Source organism: Myxine glutinosa, chromosome 13 (assembly GCF_964187855.1).
Source record: "Myxine glutinosa chromosome 13, kmMyxGlut1.1, whole genome shotgun sequence".
Classification (NCBI taxonomy): Eukaryota; Metazoa; Chordata; class Myxini; order Myxiniformes; family Myxinidae; genus Myxine; species Myxine glutinosa.
The window spans coordinates 18,509,727-18,529,147 of record NC_136273.1 but is presented as its reverse complement, the minus strand read 5'-3'; the positions used below and the strand labels follow the sequence as shown (position 1 = coordinate 18,529,147).

At 45.3% G+C, this 19,421-nt stretch overlaps 1 protein-coding gene across 2 annotated transcripts in view; it reads left to right on the top strand.

Moving 5' to 3' along the window:
• Positions 1 to 15,268, top strand: part of LOC137438656 (phosphatidylinositol 4-phosphate 3-kinase C2 domain-containing subunit beta) — a 156,264-nt gene extending 140,996 nt beyond the window's left edge. For both annotated transcript variants that reach the window (XM_068133889.2, XM_068133890.2), the window contains exons 31-33: positions 7,905 to 8,011; positions 13,242 to 13,367; positions 13,684 to 15,268. In XM_068133889.2, coding sequence (XP_067989990.2) covers positions 7,905 to 8,011; positions 13,242 to 13,367; positions 13,684 to 13,857 — 407 coding nt within the window. In that variant the 3' untranslated portion in view covers positions 13,858 to 15,268. The remainder of the gene's footprint in view (positions 1 to 7,904; positions 8,012 to 13,241; positions 13,368 to 13,683) is intronic.
• The last annotated feature ends 4,153 nt before the right edge of the window (positions 15,269 to 19,421 follow it).

Below are 19,421 nucleotides of genomic sequence, written 5' to 3'. Positions count from 1 at the left end.
GATTTACCAACGTTTCCACAAAGCAGCCAAAGGCTCCAGTTCAACCTTGACTATCCACACGTTTCACACCAGAAAGGGCTGGTTTGAGGAATAAAAAATTTTTTTTAAATCAGCCTCCATCACATAAAATTAGAAGGGGAAGCAGCATCGGAGCGACTATGATGCTACGCAAGCACATTTATCCACGGCAGCTCATGCAACTAATCAAGGCGAAGAGGGTCGTGACGGAGCAGGTTTTTAACGCCGACGACACGGGATTATTCTGGAAGAGAATGCCATCTCATACAGTGCCTTCAGAAAGTATTCCCACCTTTTGACTTTTTCACATTTTGTTGCGTTACAGCCTGAATTAAAATGAATAAACTTTTAAAAAATTGTCACGGATCTATACAAAATACCCCATAATGACAAAGGCTCTGATCATCAATTTGGTTTCAGACCAGGTCACTCTACTCTGGACATGCTGCTTCTGCTGTCTCAACAATGGATGGAGGTCCTCAATGCCAAACAGGAAATCAGAGCTGTCTCCCTTGACATATCAAGGGCCTTTGATACGGTCTGGCACCCAGCTCTGCTCACCAAACTCTCCTCCTATGGTATCCATGGAAATCTGCATGCATGGCTTGCGGACTTCCTCTCTGGTCGTAGTCAACGTGTGGCCCTGAATGGATTTCTCTCATCTCCCCTTCCTGTTCAGGCTGGAGTTCCCCAAGGAAGTGTGCTGGGCCCTGTGCTTTTTCTGGTCTTTATCAATGATCTCTCCGACTCTCTGGAAAATCCTCTCTATCTCTTTGCTGATGACTCCACTCTCTGCCGCTCCATTCCTCTTCCCTCAGATCGGCAGTCTGCAGCCTCCTCACTCTCTGAAGACCTGGACAAAATCACAGACTGGTCAAACAAGTGGAACATGTCTTTCAATCCTGACAAATCTCACTCTCTTACTATGTCTCTCCGAAAAGATCGACTGGACAACCCTCCCATCTACTTTCTCAACAATCCTCTCCAAGATGTTCTGTCACTCAAGCTTTTGGGTCTCACTATCTGCCATGATCTTTCTTGGGAAAACTACATTTCCAAGCTGGCCTCCAAAGCCAGTCGCCGACTGGGCATCCTCCGTCGTGCGAAGTCCTTCCTCGGCACACCTGAGCTCCTCACCACATACAAGGCTTTCATCCGCAGCTCAATGGAATACTGTTCTCCCCTATGGGCTGGTGCTCCTGCCTCACACCTGGCTCGGCTTCACGCTGTTGAATCCAAAGCTTTCAAAATCATTGGAATCTCCCGCGATGAAGCTATCTCTGAGGGCCTTTCACTCACTCACCGCAGGCAGGTAGGTGGCCTTTCTGTCTTCTACCGACTCCTCTCCGGCCTTGCTCCCCCAGCTCTCTCTGTGCTCTGTCCCCCAAATATTCCTAGAGGTCGCACAAGATCTGCCAGCAACCCTCTGATGGTTAAACTGCCGAAATCTCGGCTCTCTGCTCACCTTCACTCTTTCATTCCTCTTTTCTCCCGCCTGTGGAACAAACTCCCACACTCCCTTCAATCCCTCTCCTCCCTCCAGGTCTTTAAAACAGCTGTTCACCACCATCTCTTATCTTCCCCCATCCATAACCGTGATCTTTTCTACCCCCACTAATTCACCCCAGATCCACCTTGTTTGAAATTCCAACTTCTTTCCTGGAAATCCTGGCAGTGTCCATATGTTTATACCTCTCCCCCCCCCCCCCTTCACATGCCTCCCCCCCTTCACATGCCTCCCCCCCAAAGCCCTCTCCCTCCCACAGATCTCTCGATGTCTCCATGTCTCTCGGTCCCTGCTCTCAAATGTTGTGTTTGTGTCCTTCCCCCTCTCTCCCCATCTTGTCTACCGCTCCCGATGTTATTTGTTTTATGTGTCTGTTTGTCTTTCTGTGTGATTAATGTTCGCTCTTTCACGAGCCTCGATCTTGTACACAACAACAACAAAAAAAAAAAAAAAAAAAAAAAGGCAAAACATGTTTTTTGACATTTTTTTGAACTTATTGAAAATGAAATACAGAAATATGTAATTTACATAAGTATCCAGCCACCTGAGTCATTACCTCATAGAAGCGCCTTTGGCAGCGATTACAGCTTCAAGTCTTCCTGGGTATGCCTGTATCAGCTTTGCACATTTGGATTTGGGGAGTTTCTCCAATTCCTCTTTGCAGATTTGCTCAAGCTCTCTCAAGTTGGATGGGGAGCGTCGGTGAGCAGCAATCTTCAAGTCTTTCCACAGATTATCAATGGGATTCAAGTCTGAGGTTTGGCTGGGCCACTCAAGGACTTTCATGTTCTTGTTCTGAAGCCATTCCATTGTTGCTTTGGCTATATGATTGGGGTCATTATCCTGTTGGAACCTAAATCTTTGCCACAGTCTAAGATAATTTGCACTCTGAAGCAGGTTGTTTCCGGAGGAAGGAAGCAGGTATTTGTCCTTGTGAAGAATTTGCACACAATTTGCCTGTATTTGGCTCCATTCATTGTTCCCTCTATCCTTACAAGTCTCCTAGTCCCTGGTGCTGAAAAGCATTCCCATACATTATAATTTGCCAAGAGGTAGAGGTGAGCCAGTGAGTTCTGGAACAAAGTTTTATGCACAGATGAGGCTAAGATAAACCTTTACCAAAGCGATGGAAAGGTGAAAGTGTGGAGAATGGAAGGATGGCAGTAGCAGAATGAATTTGGAAGTGTACGGAAACATTTGTACCTACATACAAGAAAATGCCTCCAAACCCATTGGGTGGCGCTTCACCATGCAGCAAGACAATGACCCAAAATATACTGGCATCGCAACCAAGGAGTTCATCAGGGAAACAAAATTTGAAGATTTTAGACTGGCCAAATCAATCTCCTGATTTAAATCCAATGAATTTACATGCATTTCACTTCCTGAAGAGGAGGCTAAAGTGAGAAACCCTCACAAACAAACAAACAACTGAATATAGCTGCAGTGAAGGCTTGGCAAAGCATCTCAAAGGAAGATACCAATAGTTTGGTAATGTCAATGGGTCACAGGCTCGATGTAGAGCTCAGTGGTTCCCAAACCTTTTGGATAACGACCCTGAATACAATCTTGTCCTGACCTGGTGGCCCTAAACGCTATACATACAGTGTTGATGACCTATCATTTTGATACATTGTGTTTATTCATATAGTTTTATTGAATGAATTACCAACACATAATGATTTTCAAAGAGTTTTTAATTGGACAAAATGAAAAACAAATTTACATGAAAATGAGACTTCAATACGCAAAGATTTTCTCTGTGGCTACCGTGATACTGCTTCATTTTGTGGGTGAGCTCCTCTATGTTTGGTTTTGTGTTTATGGACAGAGCATACTGAGGATCCACGTGGTTCCTTGCTTTAGTCTTGAATGCAACAAGACCTGAAAATCCTTGTTCACAGAGATATATTGTTGGAAAAGGGAGAAGAGCTTTTTCAGCCTCCCTAGTCAGAATGGGCTTATCCTCAAGTTGGGTCCAAAATTTCGAATACGGGAGCTTTTCAAAGCGTTGCTTCTACACTTGATTTTCCTGGATTTCTATAATTTCTTCTTGAAATTCTGGAATATCTTCTCCGACTTCACTGACGTCGACAGTGAACACATTTCTGATCCAACTATGCTTCTTGAGGTCGACGTTTACTGGAAAATACCTGTCCATTTCTTCCTGAAGGTTCTTCAGATGATCTTTGAAACTACTTTTGACGTCAACAAGGGATATTTCCAATGCATCTTCCAGCACAGCACTCAGTTCTGGAAAGGCAGCCGTTTTTCCTTTAGCCAGTTTTTCTCTCCAAAGAGCAAGCTTTTTTTTGAATGAGGCCATTTTTTCACCTATGCCAACCATGGTATGATTACGGCCCTGCATGTCTGAATTCAGTTCATTCAGTTGCATGAATATGTCACTCAAATAGGCAAGCTTTGCCAGTCAAGCAGCATCTTTAAAGCAGTCCGCCAGTGCATGTCTCTTCTCACGTAAAAAAAAATTCAATTTAAATTTTTAGTTCAATAACTCTTCCGAGAATCTTCCCTCGAGAGAGAGCCAACAAACATCAGAGTGGAACAGCAAGACCTGGTGATATGATCCCATCTCTTCACACGTTTTAATAGAAAAGGCGTGAGTTTAAAGCCCTGGCCTTGACAAAATTCACAATTGGGATAGCATTATTGAGATATACATGGAGATCCGGTTGCAAACGTTGAGTGGCAAGGTTTTCCAGATGTAAGAAACAGTGAATTGTTATATCAGAGTTTTCTGCTTCAATACGAGTAACAAAACCCATATGACTTCCCATCATAGATGGAGCTCTGTCAGTGCACACAGCCATACAATTCAACCAGTCTCGATCGTATTTCTTGAAAAAATTGTTCATCATTTTAAAGATGTCTTCTCCAATGGTGGTACTTGTCCGGGCATTGCAGAAAAGAAATTCTTCCAGAATGTCGTCTTCTCCTCTGTACCTTACAAAAATCACAAGTTGAGCGTCACCTGCAATGTCTACTGATTCATCCGTCTGCAACGAAAGTTTTCCTGCTTTTTTCAGTGCCACAATCAGTTGAACCAAAATATCATCTGAAACTAGAATGGCACTCAGTAGAGAGCATACCTCCGCCTGGTTGGCCATGTCACTCAATGGTGAAGAATCACTTTAAAATTCTACTAGCTGGATCCGGATCTTCACCAAAATTGAATGGATTCTTCCTTGTCACACACACACAACCTGTCCACCAAGTTTCGTCCAAATCTGTCCATAACGTTTTGAGATATCCTGATATATGTTGGTTTTAGCCCTATCACTGAATGGTGAAGAATCACTTATAAAATTAAATAAACCTCGTGTCCGAATCCATATTCAGATCGTCACAAAAATCGGATCGATTAGTCCTTGTCACACACACAACCTGTCCACCAAGTTTTGTCCAAATCCATCCATAACTTTTTGAGATATCCCACAATGTATAGTTTTTGGCCCCATCTCCCAATGGCGAAGAATCACTTTAAAAAAAAAAATTCTCATATCCGGATCCATATTCAGATCTTCTCCAAAATCGAATTTATTTGTCCTTGTCAGATACCCAACCGGTCCACCAGGTTTCGTCCAAATCCGTCCACAACTTTTTGAAATATCCTGCTATGTATCGTTTTTGGCCCTATCTCCCAATGGTGAAGAATCACTTTTAAAATTCTAGGAGCCGAATCCGGATCTTCACCAAAATCTAATCATTTCGTCCTTGACATGCGCTACATCTCTGCTAAATTTCGTCCGAATCCGTCCACAACTTTTTGAGATATTTTGTTCACAAACAAACAAACGGACAGACAAACAGATAGGGGTAAAAACATAACCCCATACACCTTTGGTGGTGGAGGTAATGAGATAAATTCGACGTTTGAGGCAATTGTCAGAAAGTGGTACCGATTCAATCTTCTTGGCAAAATCTGCTCCGCAAACAGTTTTCACCATTGCCACTGCTGCTGGCTTCACCAGCTCCTCTCCAATGTTATGGGGCTGTTTGCATCTTGCAATATACCACGCCATTTCAAAGGATGCCAAGGAAGCTTTCTCCAGAGAAAATGCTGAACTCGAGGGAGCACCAATCCGACTTCGTTTTACCTGTTCTTCTTTGTACCCCCCCCCCCCCCCCCCCCCCCCAGTACATCAGTGGCTTTTCGATAAAGTTGGATGAACTGAATGCAAATTACGCTTCAATTTGTTCTCTTCCTTCATAGATTAATTGGCGAGGACTTGCAGGCACAGAACACACTGAGGTCGGACATTCCCAGATTTTTCTCTCATCTCGGTGAAGCCATATTTCAAAAACTCAGGCTTATACAGCAGTTGTGTTTTGCGTTGGGCCATTTTTCCAGTTAAAGACCAGACCTGGAATGAAAAGAGTTATAAATTATAACATTTTTAGAAAACTTTGGAAATTGTTCATAAAGTTAAAAATAACCAATTGTAAAGTTAATTATTATATTATTCGACTCCACACACAGTAACATTCATCAAAAACCGCACGTAAATAAAGACAAGTAAGATGCAGGCAATACTTACTTTGTTTGTAGTAACTAGATCTCAGCCTCCAGTAAACAAGTGAAAGCACGACTGTCAGATTGTGGACTGTCGACAAAAGGGGAAAATCAAATTTACTTTCTGCGAAAAATTGGTTTTCTAGTACATTCTTGAATGATTCCGAATAAAAAAGAAATTTGGGCAACAGAATGTAATAAAATAAACTCCAATGATAAAACTCATCTGGAACAGTTATGAATGTATAAAAATCAAACATTTTTAATTTAAATAAAAACGTTTAAATGAATAAAATCAGTACATTTGATAAGCTCAAAACGCTAAAATTACAGCACCATCTATAATATCGCATTCGGATAAGAGTGCTACTTAACAAGAGGCTCCCCGCTGGTCTGCTTGACTATTGGACGTATTGGACGTGAACTCGAACATTCTTATATTAAGCGTATATGGATGTTGGTGTATCCAACAATTATCCGAAATGTACTTGATGAAAACGTCAACGGTTTAATCCGAAATTTCAACACAGCATAGCATGCCCATTAAGCATCCTAAAACCCCGTCTTTCCTTAGTTCCTCCCACTCTCCAAAACCAACTGTCACTTCTTTTCCCATACATAGGTCACCGTTTCCCATACGGTGAATTCTAACACGTGAAAACTAACGTGTGAATTCCAAACATAAATTACATGTGAATTATAACACGTGAACATTTGATAAGCTCAAAACGCAAAAATTAATCAAACAGCAGCCTAATCAAACATTACAGATGCTATATTATCCACAACTATTCTACTTTAATTACTATTTCAATAATCTTTCATATTGCGCCAGTGAAGTAATCCCCTTCTAACACTGTAATACAGTATTTCTTTTTTTGAGACCATCCCACCCTCGCGACCCTCATTTGGGAACCACTGATATTGTAGGTATTGCATGCAAGGGATATGCAATCAAATTACAACTATTATACTATAATTTACTTTAAGTTAATCTGTGCCATTACTTATGCTTACCTAAAATGGGGGGACTGAACATAAAAATTTATATTGTTCTACAATGGTAAAACATATATACATAGAAATACCAAGAAATAAAAGGTGACCTTCTGTACTCTTGCCTCCAAATCAGCTTTTGATGTCAAATCCAAATTTTTTGAGTATATAGCAATAATAACAAATTTGACTTCACCTTTCCAATACTTATGGAGGGCACTGGATGTGAATAGGAAATGGTGAGTGACGACACATTAAGATATTTAATGCAGTGGCAGAATGTGATGGCAAGGTGTGAAATACGTGTCTTCTTCTTCTTCTTCTCTTGTATGTGGCTGTGGGTTTGCGTCATTGTTTGGGAATGCAACTGATGAAAATGCCCCCTATTGTTTAAGACAGGAATTTCTGGAATTCGTTCAGTATTCTGATGATAACTTGTCTACTCTTCATCAAAAGACACCATGTCATCTTTAACATCAACCAACTAGCGCTAGCAGACAGAACACCCAGCTTGATGTCCATCTAACATCACTTTGTGATGCAACACCCTGCCAGTGAAGCACCAATCCGACAGTTTATCATCGGGTCGTAAAGGAAACACAGACTAGACAGCTCAAAGGTATTTGGTCTACCTCAGTACCATCCTGTCCAACGTACAGGTGAAGGATACAGCAAAGTTCAGCTCACTAATCATGAATTTGGTGCAGAGTTATTTTGATTGTTCCGTATATTTAATGATGGCTGTTTTTTGTTGGTAGGTCGTTCCCAGTGAGCTCGTTAATGGAATTTTATGAAAATAGTGGTGGGATTTCTATCCCTTCTGAGTTAACAAAGAGACTTTTTGTGTTTCAGAGGGGTTTGAAGTGGTGAGTATGGGTAATGTGGCAGGTGAGCTGAGCTTGGAGATCTGCTACCGCAATGGCCGCCTCTTCATCCTCATCCTTTCCTGTAGAGGCTTGGTGAGAGAAACAATTGCGTGTGTTTGAGTGTACGGTGTTTTTTTAGTGTAATGTACATATGTATGATGAGCAAACCATGGAATGTTTGTCACTGCATCGGTGGGCAAGATCATGTATTTTTAAAATTGATAAGTGTGTTTACCACCCTGGCAATGAGTGTGAATGATGAGTGTGCTGACGTTCCTAAAATAACCCAGTTATAAGGCTTCATACAGACAAAAAACTCTGCCTTCCCATGCTCTGCGGAGTAAAAACTCTGTGGCCAAATTGGCCAAAGATGTATGGGAAAACTAACAATGGCAACTGTTCACATTTGCCACAGTAAAAACAACTTGTTGTTTTGTTTGTGAATGACTTGAGCTATGACTTTCCGCAGGGTAATGGGTTCCATTAAATCTCTTCATTTCAGTATTGACGCTTGATGCTTGACTCACTCACGACGCTTGACGTTGACGTGGGACTTTATTGGAACTTGGACATGGGACTTTATTGGAACTTGGACATGGGTCTTTTTTGGAACTGCTTTATTGGAAGAAGAAGAATCCCACAGCTCTTCCGCCCTCAGAGCGCGAGTGGCAAATTTTATTGGTTGAGATGGAGTATCATTTTGCCAAAGTATGACTAAACTGAAGGGTTTTGGAATTGCAAACAAGGAGATTTATGTGATACAGTGTTCATATATATAATTCAATTGAAAAACAGGTTTTTAAAAGCTGCAAAAAAAATAAAACCAAACAATTGAATCGGAAGTTTACCGCCGTTGATGCAGTGTCGTGTACACCACCTTATTTAATCCGTTACATTAGTTATTCGTGCCTGTTGTTTGTGTTCATTCTGACGTTCTTGAAAACAGAAAGTTTCCTGTTTGTTAATTAAGCAAATAACATCAGTGTCATGCTCATCAAACGATTGGGGACCACACATGCGTGCTCTGTTGATGTGGGACATAGGGGGGTCTCTAGCAGTCATGCTAGCCACAATATTATAGGTAACCAGGGCTGTGCAGCATTTTTATACATGACCCTAAACATGCTGAGATGTTATTTGCTTAATTAACACATGGGCTACACCTGTGTAGAAGCCATTGCTTGGTGTCCCTCATTTACCCAGGTGTTTCCATTTTCTATATCCACGACCTGTATGTTCCAATATTACATAATTAATAGACATACTCACAGTCCAATAGTACGTAATTAATAGACCTACTCATTATCCAACTCGTGTTCAAACAGTACATAATTAATAGACATACTCACTTGGGTCGACAGAGGCTTCACCTCGACGAGACTTCAATGTCTACATGGTTTTATATTGTTGCGGATCTCACACGTCGGCCTTTCCCCTTACCAAAGGGGGGATTAATCCCCTTGTCTTTTACTAGCCGACGGGATCCGGAGCTATTACGTTCCTTCCGGACGACGTTAGGTAGGGTCGTAAGCCGAATTCTTATTACCTAATTACTAACGTCGGCCGTGAAGCAAGGAAATAACCCCGCCCGAACCACGGTTTTAGTGGACACCGAGCGATAGCGAGCCGCGATTCGGGCCGTTAACAGGAACTAACCCGATTTGAGCGGTTTCTAATCGTGCCACGTTTTTTTTTTTTTTTTTTTTTTTTTTTTTGCCACGTTTACCCAATGGAGAAATCACTAAAACGGTCGAATCAAGAGGAAAAGGAATAACAAGCAATTTATTTACACTTTGTACAATGAAGAAGAAGAAGCAATGTACAGTGAAGAAGAAGAAGCAGATACACAGGGCAGCCTTAATGACAGTCTTAACTTATCCCTGGACACGGGCCCGTTCGCACTCAGACTCAGACTCACACGGGGGTTGTAGATGGTCAGGTTGAGGGTCCAAAGATGGCGTCCACAGCTCGCTCCGGTCCCCAACTCATACCACGAAGAAGATGGTAGACGGCAGGCAAGCTCTCCGCGTGTCATTGGCGCGGATTGGACAATTATATGGGGTGATCGGTAAGCTGGGCTAGCGGTTACTTCGCGGCTCACGGCCGCGTACGTAATAGAAATACTGGCGCTTTATATGCGCTCCCAGCAAGCCCAAAGCCAAATCCTCAACGAGTTCTTGCGATCAAAGTTCCCCCCAGCGAGTCCTTTCACCAATGCCAAACGTGACAGTCCTCTTGATCAAAGCGCAATCGTGCAAGTCCTCTTGGTAAAGCGCATATGCTCTCAAGTCCTCTGGCCATTCCTTTTACAAAGCCCCTCGCTCATCAGTCCTCTCTGCACAGTCCTTTTACAAAGCCCCTCGCTCATCAGTCCTCTCGATCAAGCGCATCAGTCCTTCGATCAAGCGCATCAGTCCTCTCGCTCATCAGTCCTTTTCACGCAGTCCTCTGGTAAGTCCTTTGGAAGGGCTTTGTGCTCGCAGTTATATAGCGCCGCCCAGCGAACCCTCTCGAATGTGCCAGACGTGCACTTACCACGCCCCTTAGGCCATGCCCACTGAGCTCTGGTTGGTTTGTTGGGTCTTACCGGCTCCGCCCTTGATGTCTGCTTGACGTGGCCACACCCCGACCTCGCGCTCCGCCCATTTTCCAGGCCTTACCTCATGGCATTTGGCTGGTTTCAGCATCCTAATGCGAGGGGCAATGGGGCGCAGACTGGGTGGTGCGCAATGGGGAATGGGGCGCAGACAGGATGGTGCGCAATGGGGAATGGGGCACAGACTGGATGGTGCGCAATGGGGAATGGGGCACAGACTGGATGGTGCCCAACGAGGTCGATTGGAGGGTGGGCTGCAAAATGAACGGGGCCTACTCTTATTTATTTCTTTTACACAACGCAGGTATCACTATTGGAAATGGCCTTATCTCACATATACTATGACATAACTAATGTTCTATGGTGGCCTACGTGTTGCATGTGGACTAACTATGGGGGCAAAACCTTTAACCTTTATTAATCAATATGTACATTTTCAGAACCGCAACAATATATACTGTGTGTATGTATGTATATATATATATATATGTATGTATATATATATATATATATATATATATATATATATATATATATATATATATATATATATATATATATAATGGTATCTGTAATCTGGTTCTCCAACCTAATGAGCGGACAACATGACGTCATCGCCATGCATGTCCGCATTGCCTGCAAAGCTCCAGAGGAACCATCTAGCAGTGCGTCATTACGGATTATAAATTCAGATACTGTCACAAGTGCATGCAAAACTCACAGTTACCGACCTGGTTTCGCCCTTGTTGGGGCTTCATCAGGGCAACGCAGTGAGGCTTCCATACACTTGTAACTCTGTGAATCTTTCGGTTTTTATATCAGTCACTATGCGACCTTCATATCATCAGTGGAGAACCGCCAGCAAGGTCGCATTCTCCCAATGAAGCCCCAACAAGGGCGAAACCAGGTCGGTAACTGTGAGTTTTGCATGCACTTGTGACAGTATCTGAATTTATAATCCGTAATGATGCACTGCTAGATGGTTCCTCTGGAGCTTTGCAGGCAATGCGGACATGCATGGCGATGACGTCATGTTGTCCGCTCATTAGGTTGGAGAACCAGATTACAGATACCATTATTAGTAACTCCCAACCGCAACCAGGTCGACTCCATATGATGAGTGGATACCAGAGATAACGTTACCGTGTGGCAGGCGGTGCTTATCGCTCCCAGCAAGGTGCAGCAGCAGCTGTATGGGACACCTTGCTGGCAGTTCTCCACTGATGATATGAAGGTCGCATAGTGACTGATATAAAAACCGAAAGGTTCACAGAGTTACAAGTGTATGGAAGCCTCACTGCGTTGCCCTGATGAAGCCCCAACAAGGGCGAAACCAGGTCGGTAACTGAGTTTTGCATGCACTTGTGACAGTATCTGAATTTATAATCCGTAATGACGCACTGCTAGATGGTTCCTCTGGAGCTTTGCAGGCAATGCGGACATGCATGGCGATGACGTCATGTCCGCTCATTAGGTTGGAGAACCAGATTACAGATACCATTATTAGTAACTCCCAACCGCAACCAGGTCGACTCCATATGATGAGTGGATACCAGAGATAACGTTACCGTGTGGCAGGCGGTGCTTATCGCTCCCAGCAAGGTGCAGCAGCAGCTGTATGGGACACCTTGCTGGCAGTTCTCCACTGATGATATGAAGGTCGCATAGTGACTGATATAAAAACCGAAAGGTTCACAGAGTTACAAGTGTATGGAAACCTCACTGCGTTGCCCTGATGAAGCCCCAACAAGGGCGAAACCAGGTCGGTAACTGTGAGTTTTGCATGCACTTGTGACAGTATCTGAATTTATAATCCGTAATGACGCACTGCTAGATGGTTCCTCTGGAGCTTTGCAGGCAATGCGGACATGCATGGCGATGACGTCATGTTATCCGCTCATTAGGTTGGAGAACCAGATTACAGATACCATTATTAGTAACTCCCAACCGCAACCAGGTCGACTCCATATGATGAGTGGATACCAGAGATAACGTTACCGTGTGGCAGGCGGTGCTTATCGCTCCCAGCAAGGTGCAGCAGCAGCTGTATGGGACACCTTGCTGGCGGTTCTCCACTGATGATATGAAGGTCGCATAGTGACTGATATATATATATATATACAGTATATACATTGCCTCAAACAGGGAACCGTGATTGTCATGGGGCCCGCAAGGCTAACCCCCGCTCTAGCGGGGAAAAATGGCCTCAAAACGATCATTCATATATATATATATATCACAAGTAAATCAGATATGCATAGTGTTGGCTTGATGGATAAGGTGACTGGCTTTTAAAGGTCTCAGTTCAAGCCTTCTCGTGCCATTGAAATAACACCAGGTGGGTTGACTCAGCCTGTCATCCTTCCAAGGTCGGCCAAATGGGTACCAGCTGACTGGTAATGGGGAATTGCATCAGCTTCAGTCATGCCCCCAGAAAATGACACAGCCAAGCAACCACAGGCTGCATACGAAACCACCACCACCACCACCACCACCACCAAGTAAATCAGATGAAAAATGACTAGTTGTGTGACCTTGACCTTTTGTGAATATCACCTTAGAATTGCGACCTGTAGGCGACTGACAGACACAAAGACAAACAAACATTCAGGTAACGTATATACTTGTGAATCTTTGATTTCACAAGTAATAAATGTTAAGTGAGAGTGCAGAATATCATGAGATATGCAAAAACAAAGCACCTGTTGCTGTCGGTCCTGTTTGTAGGTTCCCGAAACAGGTTTGGAGTTGGCACCCTTCGTTCGCACTTTACTCCTGCCCGACCCTCACCGCTCCACAAAGCGCAAGACTCGCTCCCTCAATCACTCCCTCAACCCAGATTTCTGTGAAATGGTGAGACTCTTTAATTTGTAAGCTCACGTGATACCTGTCCTTTCCATGACGTCACTTTAGGCGAATGCCCTAGAATGATAAATTAGCACAATCCTCGATCAAAATCCACCCGGCCAGGCCTCAATTGCTTCTTATGGCATTAGCAGTGGGGGAAGAGGTTCCTGGAAACCTTTGACTATTCAAATTAATTTTTATAGCTTCTTAAAGCATTCTGTGAAAGGCAACGCATGAAATAACCGATCAAGGTGTACATGATGAATGTTTATTTATTTGCTAACTATAAGTACACTTGAAAGTGCCGAGTGTCGGTGTGCAGTTGGTGTACGGGGGTTACAGCGAGGAGGCCTTGTCACGTCGACGACTGCACCTCAGCGTGTGCAGTGATGGCTCGGCGACCATCTTGGGGACCACGGTGTTTCCTTTGTCGGATATGATCTTTCCTGGGCCGCACACGTTTACGCTCACCCTGCACACTAATCATTTAGCTTGATGATAACACTGCACTTTTGATTCTGACCGTACGCGTGACCCTCGGTTCCTACTTTGCACAAGCAAACCCATTGATTTACACTGTCAGTCCGAGCAACATGAACTCTCGATGCTCGCAGCAGCTGAACAATTTGGAGGACTCTACCTGACTTTGGCCGACTGTGGCTTGCACACGCCCTCAACTACACGAGTTTGCCCTTCCCGTGCCCTCAACCACAAGGTTCAGTACGCTCGTGGCACACGTCCTTTGTTCACCCGGACAAATCTTGACGAGTGGATTGAGTCTGTTTGCACTTCATTTAAACGTTTTTTTTTTTTTTATGTTTTTTTTTTTAAACGGTTTTTTTTTTTCCGTTTTTTTTTTTTAAACGGTTTTTTTTTTTTTTTTGTTTTTTAACGGTTTTTTTTTTCCGTTTTTTTTTTTTTGTTTTGTTTTTTTTAACGGTTTTTTTCCCCCGTTTTTTTTTTTTAACCGTTTTTTTTTTTTAACCGTTTTTTTTCTTCAAAAAACGCTTGTTTTTTTTTTGGTTTGTTTTTTTCAAAAAAATACCAAAGTGACTTTTATGCAGGGATAGCGATTCATTAATTTCGTGTGCAGCGCTCAGCTGCTGGTTGCATTATTCCTGGGGACGTAGCAATACTGCTAACCCCCGGTTGGCGAGAGCAGGGATTTGGGATTCGACCACGGTGCCGGCACACAACGGTACACTCTTGTAAAAGGCACTGTGGGATCTTTCACCTCCATCATCGACCGTTGTTGGCAGGTGGAGACCCCAGCTTGTCATTCCGTATGGGCACACTCGCCGTGTGCCGCAATGCCCTGCCCTGTCACGAATTCTGAGGCGGGTTGGGAATCGAACCCAGGTTAGCCGGCTCAAAGGCGAGTACACTACCTCTGAGCTTTCCTGCCAACGCATTGGAATAGCAATGAGGAAGTGGAGCATCAATCACAACAAAACTATGAATGGGTTCCTCATATAATTACCCATGATTAAAGCAACCGATATGTATCTGTTGTACTTTTTGTCTGAACTTTGTCTTTGTTGTTCGGAAGCACTATGTATTGTATATTTTATAACCAATAAAGCACTTGTATGCAGGGTGTTCCACAAATGTGGATTATATTTCATTTTAGGAATTGAGATTACTTTTTAAATGTTCATAATACTGTATCATCATATTTGATGGTTTTAAAAATGAAATCATTTCTTGGCTGTGGAAATATTTTAAAATTATGATGAGGAAATTTTGTTTTTTGTTGTCTGAAGTTGTAAATGTAAGTGCAGGGATTTAACAGGAGTTGTGAAAAGGTAGTTTTATTGAAACTATCTTTTTCTTTTTTCTTTTTTCTTTTCGGTTTTTAAAATGCTGTTTTGAAGTCAAAGAAAGAATAAAGTTTTCATAATGTTCAATGGCCTCTGCTCTTTCTGCTTGTTTATCTGTCCCAAGTCCAGCTTAACTTGATAAATTAATCCTCAGCTGTTTCACGTCTGCACCTTCAGATTCCTTCTCAGCTCAGCACTCAGGCTTCGGTGACCAGCAAACGTCTTTTTTGCATCAGTTTCTTCCTTCTGGTACTAGAAGCACCCGATCCTAATATGTTTGTATATATGTTGATGTTAAGTGTGGAAATGTCCGTCCTGCATGCAACCATTAGTTGGGGAATGTTAAATATCCCACGGTGTATTTCGCAAAGAGTAGGCGAATCATCGCCGGCGCTATGAGCAAAGTCACATTCCTGTCCGAACAACTTACGAAGGCAATGGCAAACCATCCAGTGTAATCTTTCATGTAACTTTGTAGGAATGAGTGTTAGTAATGGGGAATTACAAAAGTTTGTATAACCTATACATTGCGTACTAAAATCTATATTGCAGACTAAGATTTAAAAGTATCTTGTTGGAGACAAAGTATTCATTTATCATGTTACATTTACATTGTAAACATACGCATATATATGAATATGTTTTAATACGCGTTTTGTAATGAAATGTACAATAAGTTCACATTGTAAGTTTAAATATACAATCGTGGCCAAAAATATTGGCACCCTTGCACTTTTTCCAAATAATGCACCATTCCTTCCAGAAAATTGTTGAAATTAAAAAATATTTTGGTATCCACATACACTTAATGACCAAAAGTATGGGGACAGCCCTTTTAATTTGTGGATTCGGCTGTTTCAGCCACACCTATTCCTCACAGGTATATATAATCAAGCACACAGCCATGCAATCTCCACAGACAAACATTGGCAGTAGAATGCGCCGTACTGAAGAGCTCAGTGACTTTCAAAGTGGCACCATCATAGGATTCCACCTTTCCAACAAGTCAGTTCGTCAAATTTCTGCCCTCCTAGAGCTGCCCCGGTCAACTGTAAGTACGGTTATTGTGAAGTGGAAACGTCTAGGAGCAACAACAGCTCAGCCGCGAAGTGGTAGGCCACACAAGCTCACAGAACGGGACTGCCGAGTGCTGTAGCATGTAAAAATCGTCTGTCCTCGGTTACAACACTCACTACCGAGTTCCAAACTGCCTCTGGAAACAACGTCAGCACAACAACTGTTCGTTGGGAGCTTCATGAAATGTGTTTCCATGGCCGAGCAGCCGCACACAAGCCTAAGATCACCATGCGCAATGCCAAGCGTCGGCTGGAGTGTTGTAAAGCTTGCCGCCATTGGACTCTGGAGGAGTGGAAACACGTTCTCTGGAGTGATGAATCATGCTTCACCATCTGGCAGTCGGACGAACGAATCTGGGTTTGGCGGATGCCAGAAGAACGCTACCTGCCCGAATGCATAGTAGTGCCAACTGTAAAATTTGGTGAGGAGGAATAATGGTCTGGGGCTGTTTTTCATGGTTCGGGCTAGGCCCCTTGGTTCCAGTGAATGGATATCTTAATGCTGTAGCATGCAATGACATTCCAGACGAGTGTGTGCTTCCAACTTTGTGGCAACAGTTTGGGGAAGGCCCTTTCCTGTTTCAGCATGACAATGGCCCCGTGCACAAAGTGAGGTCCATACAGAAATGGTTTGTCGAGATTGGTGTGGAAGAACTTGATTGGCCTGCACAGAGCCCTGACCTCAACCCCATCGAACACCTTTGGGATGAATTGGAACGCCGACTGCGAGCCAGGCCTAATCGCCCAACATCAGTGCCTGACCTCACTAATGCTCTTCTGGCTGAATGGAAGCAAATCCCCACAGCAATGTTTCAACATCTATGGAAAGCCTTCCCAGAAGAGTGGAGGCTGTTATAGCAGCAAAGGTTATAGTTATAGCAGCAACTGTTATAGCAGCAACTGGCTGTTATAGCAGCAACTCCGTATTAATGCCCATGATTTTGGAATGAGATGTGTGATGTTCGGGTGTCCACATACTTTTGGTCATGTAGTGTATGTATTTCTTTGGTTTGCAGTGCAACAAAACAAAATCAAGAGAAAAATGACCACAGTGTGGTCACCAGCTGTGACGTGTAGAATCATGAGAATATCCGTTGCAATATGCGCTACCAAATTCGACCAGTCATTAAATTATACGCATGCACTTGTGTCTTTTTGTCTTTCAGCTAAATTTATTCTGGTTTCTTCAAATAAATCGCGATTTTAGTCCGCGATGTTCTTAGCTCATCCCAACGCACGTCCGAGTGTATGCGCATGCGCTATTCAATAATTACACCTAATTTGTGTCATGTTGAAGGAGCTGGGGCTCCCACGTCGATCGGAAGAATGGACGCGACAAAAAGCTGGAATTCATCCGAGTTGCTTTAATCAAACCAAACACTCAGGCACTCTGAAAAGCCCGTTTATCGGGCAGCAATATATATACATATTATCCCGGAGCGCTTGCCCAGGAAAGGCGAGAGGGGGCGTGGCCCAGCGTCCTGGCTGCGGCCTGGCAAGTTGAGGGCGAGCCTGCCCGGGCGTCCTGGACGAGCCCGGCATGGTGATCGCTCCGCGTCCTTGATAGGTGCAAGGCGATTGTGAAAACCCAGCGGTAGCCGCTACACACGTCCCCCCAGAATCGACTTGCACCGGCAGGGTCAATTTGAGGGGGGTCCTGATGACCCGGCCGAAGCGACCCCTGGCGGGTCGTGGGAGGGGGTCCGGTGTGGTGGTGGGCGGTCGAGTGGGGGGCACCGTGGATGGGGGGCGGCCTCGCCGCGGTGGAAGGGCCACCCGTGGTGGGTGGTCGACGTCCACGTGCGCCGGCTTGAGGCGGTCCACCGCAATCCGGTCCGACCTGCCGCCGATGTCGATGACGAACGACTTGTCGTCCCGTCGCAGCACCCGGAAGGGCCCGTCGTACGGCGACCGGAGTGGCCCCCGATGTGCGTCGTGATGCACAAAAACATACTCCGCTGTGCGAAGTGCTGGGGGGACGTAGGACTGGGGGTCACCATGGTGGGATGTTGGCACGGGGGCAAACCGTCGGGCGGCCTCCTGGAGGTCCGAGCGCTGGTGAGCTGCGGATCAGGGACTGGTAGCGTCGGGCACGAATTCGCCCGGGACGCGTAGCGCCTGGCCATAGACAAGCTCGGCGGTGGATGCCTGAAGGTCCTCTTTCGGGGCCGTGCGGAGGCCCAAAAGGACCCACGGCAGCCGGTCGGCCCAACCGCCGTCTTGAAGGCCGGCCATGAGCGCGGCCTTCATGGAGCGGTGGAATCGCTCGCACAACCCATTTGCTTGGGGGTGGTAGGCCGTAGTACGGTGGAGCTTGACCCCCAGGTTGCGGGCGACCGCGCCCCACAGCTCGGAGGTGAACTGTGGTCCGCGGTCTGACGAGATGTCCACCGGTGCGCCGAAGCGGGCGACCCAGGTGGCGATGAAAGCCTGCGCCACGTCGGCGGTGGTGGTGGAGACGAGGGGAACGGCCTCCGGCCACCTGGTGGTCCTGTCCACCATGGTGAGCAGGTGGGTGAACCCCCGTGACGGGGGGAGGGGGCCCACCAGATCCACGTTGACGTGGTCGAAACGTCGTTCGGGCACGGTGAAAGGTGCCAGCGGGGCCTGGGTGTGTCGGTGGACATTGGCCCGTTGGCAGGCCGTGCAGGTGCTGGTCCAATCGCGGACGTCCCGACGAAGGCCGTGCCAGACGAATCGCGCCGACACCAGCTTCTGGGAAGCTTTCCGGCCCGGGTGGGAAAGGCCGTGGAGGGAGGCGAAGATGCAGCGTTGCCAGGTGACGGGCACGATGGGGCGAGGCTGGCCTTGGGAGACGTCGCAGAGCAGGACAGTGTCCGCGAAGGGGATGTCGGCTAGGCGGAGGCCCGTGTCCGCCGCCCGGAGGGCTTGCACCGTGGTGTCGGTGGTTTGGTCCGCCGCCATAAGCGCAAAGTCCACGCCCAGGTGGACCGCGTTCGCGCTGGCCCGGGAAAGACAGTCGGCCACAGCGTTGTTTTTGCCGGCGACGTGCCGGATGTCCGTGGTAAACTCCGACACGGCGGAGAGGTGGCGCTGTTGGCGGGCCGACCACGGCTCCGTGACCTTGGCCATGGCGTAAACCAACGGCTTGTGGTCGACGAACGCCGTGAAAGGTCGGCCCTCCAGGAGGTGGCGGAAATGGC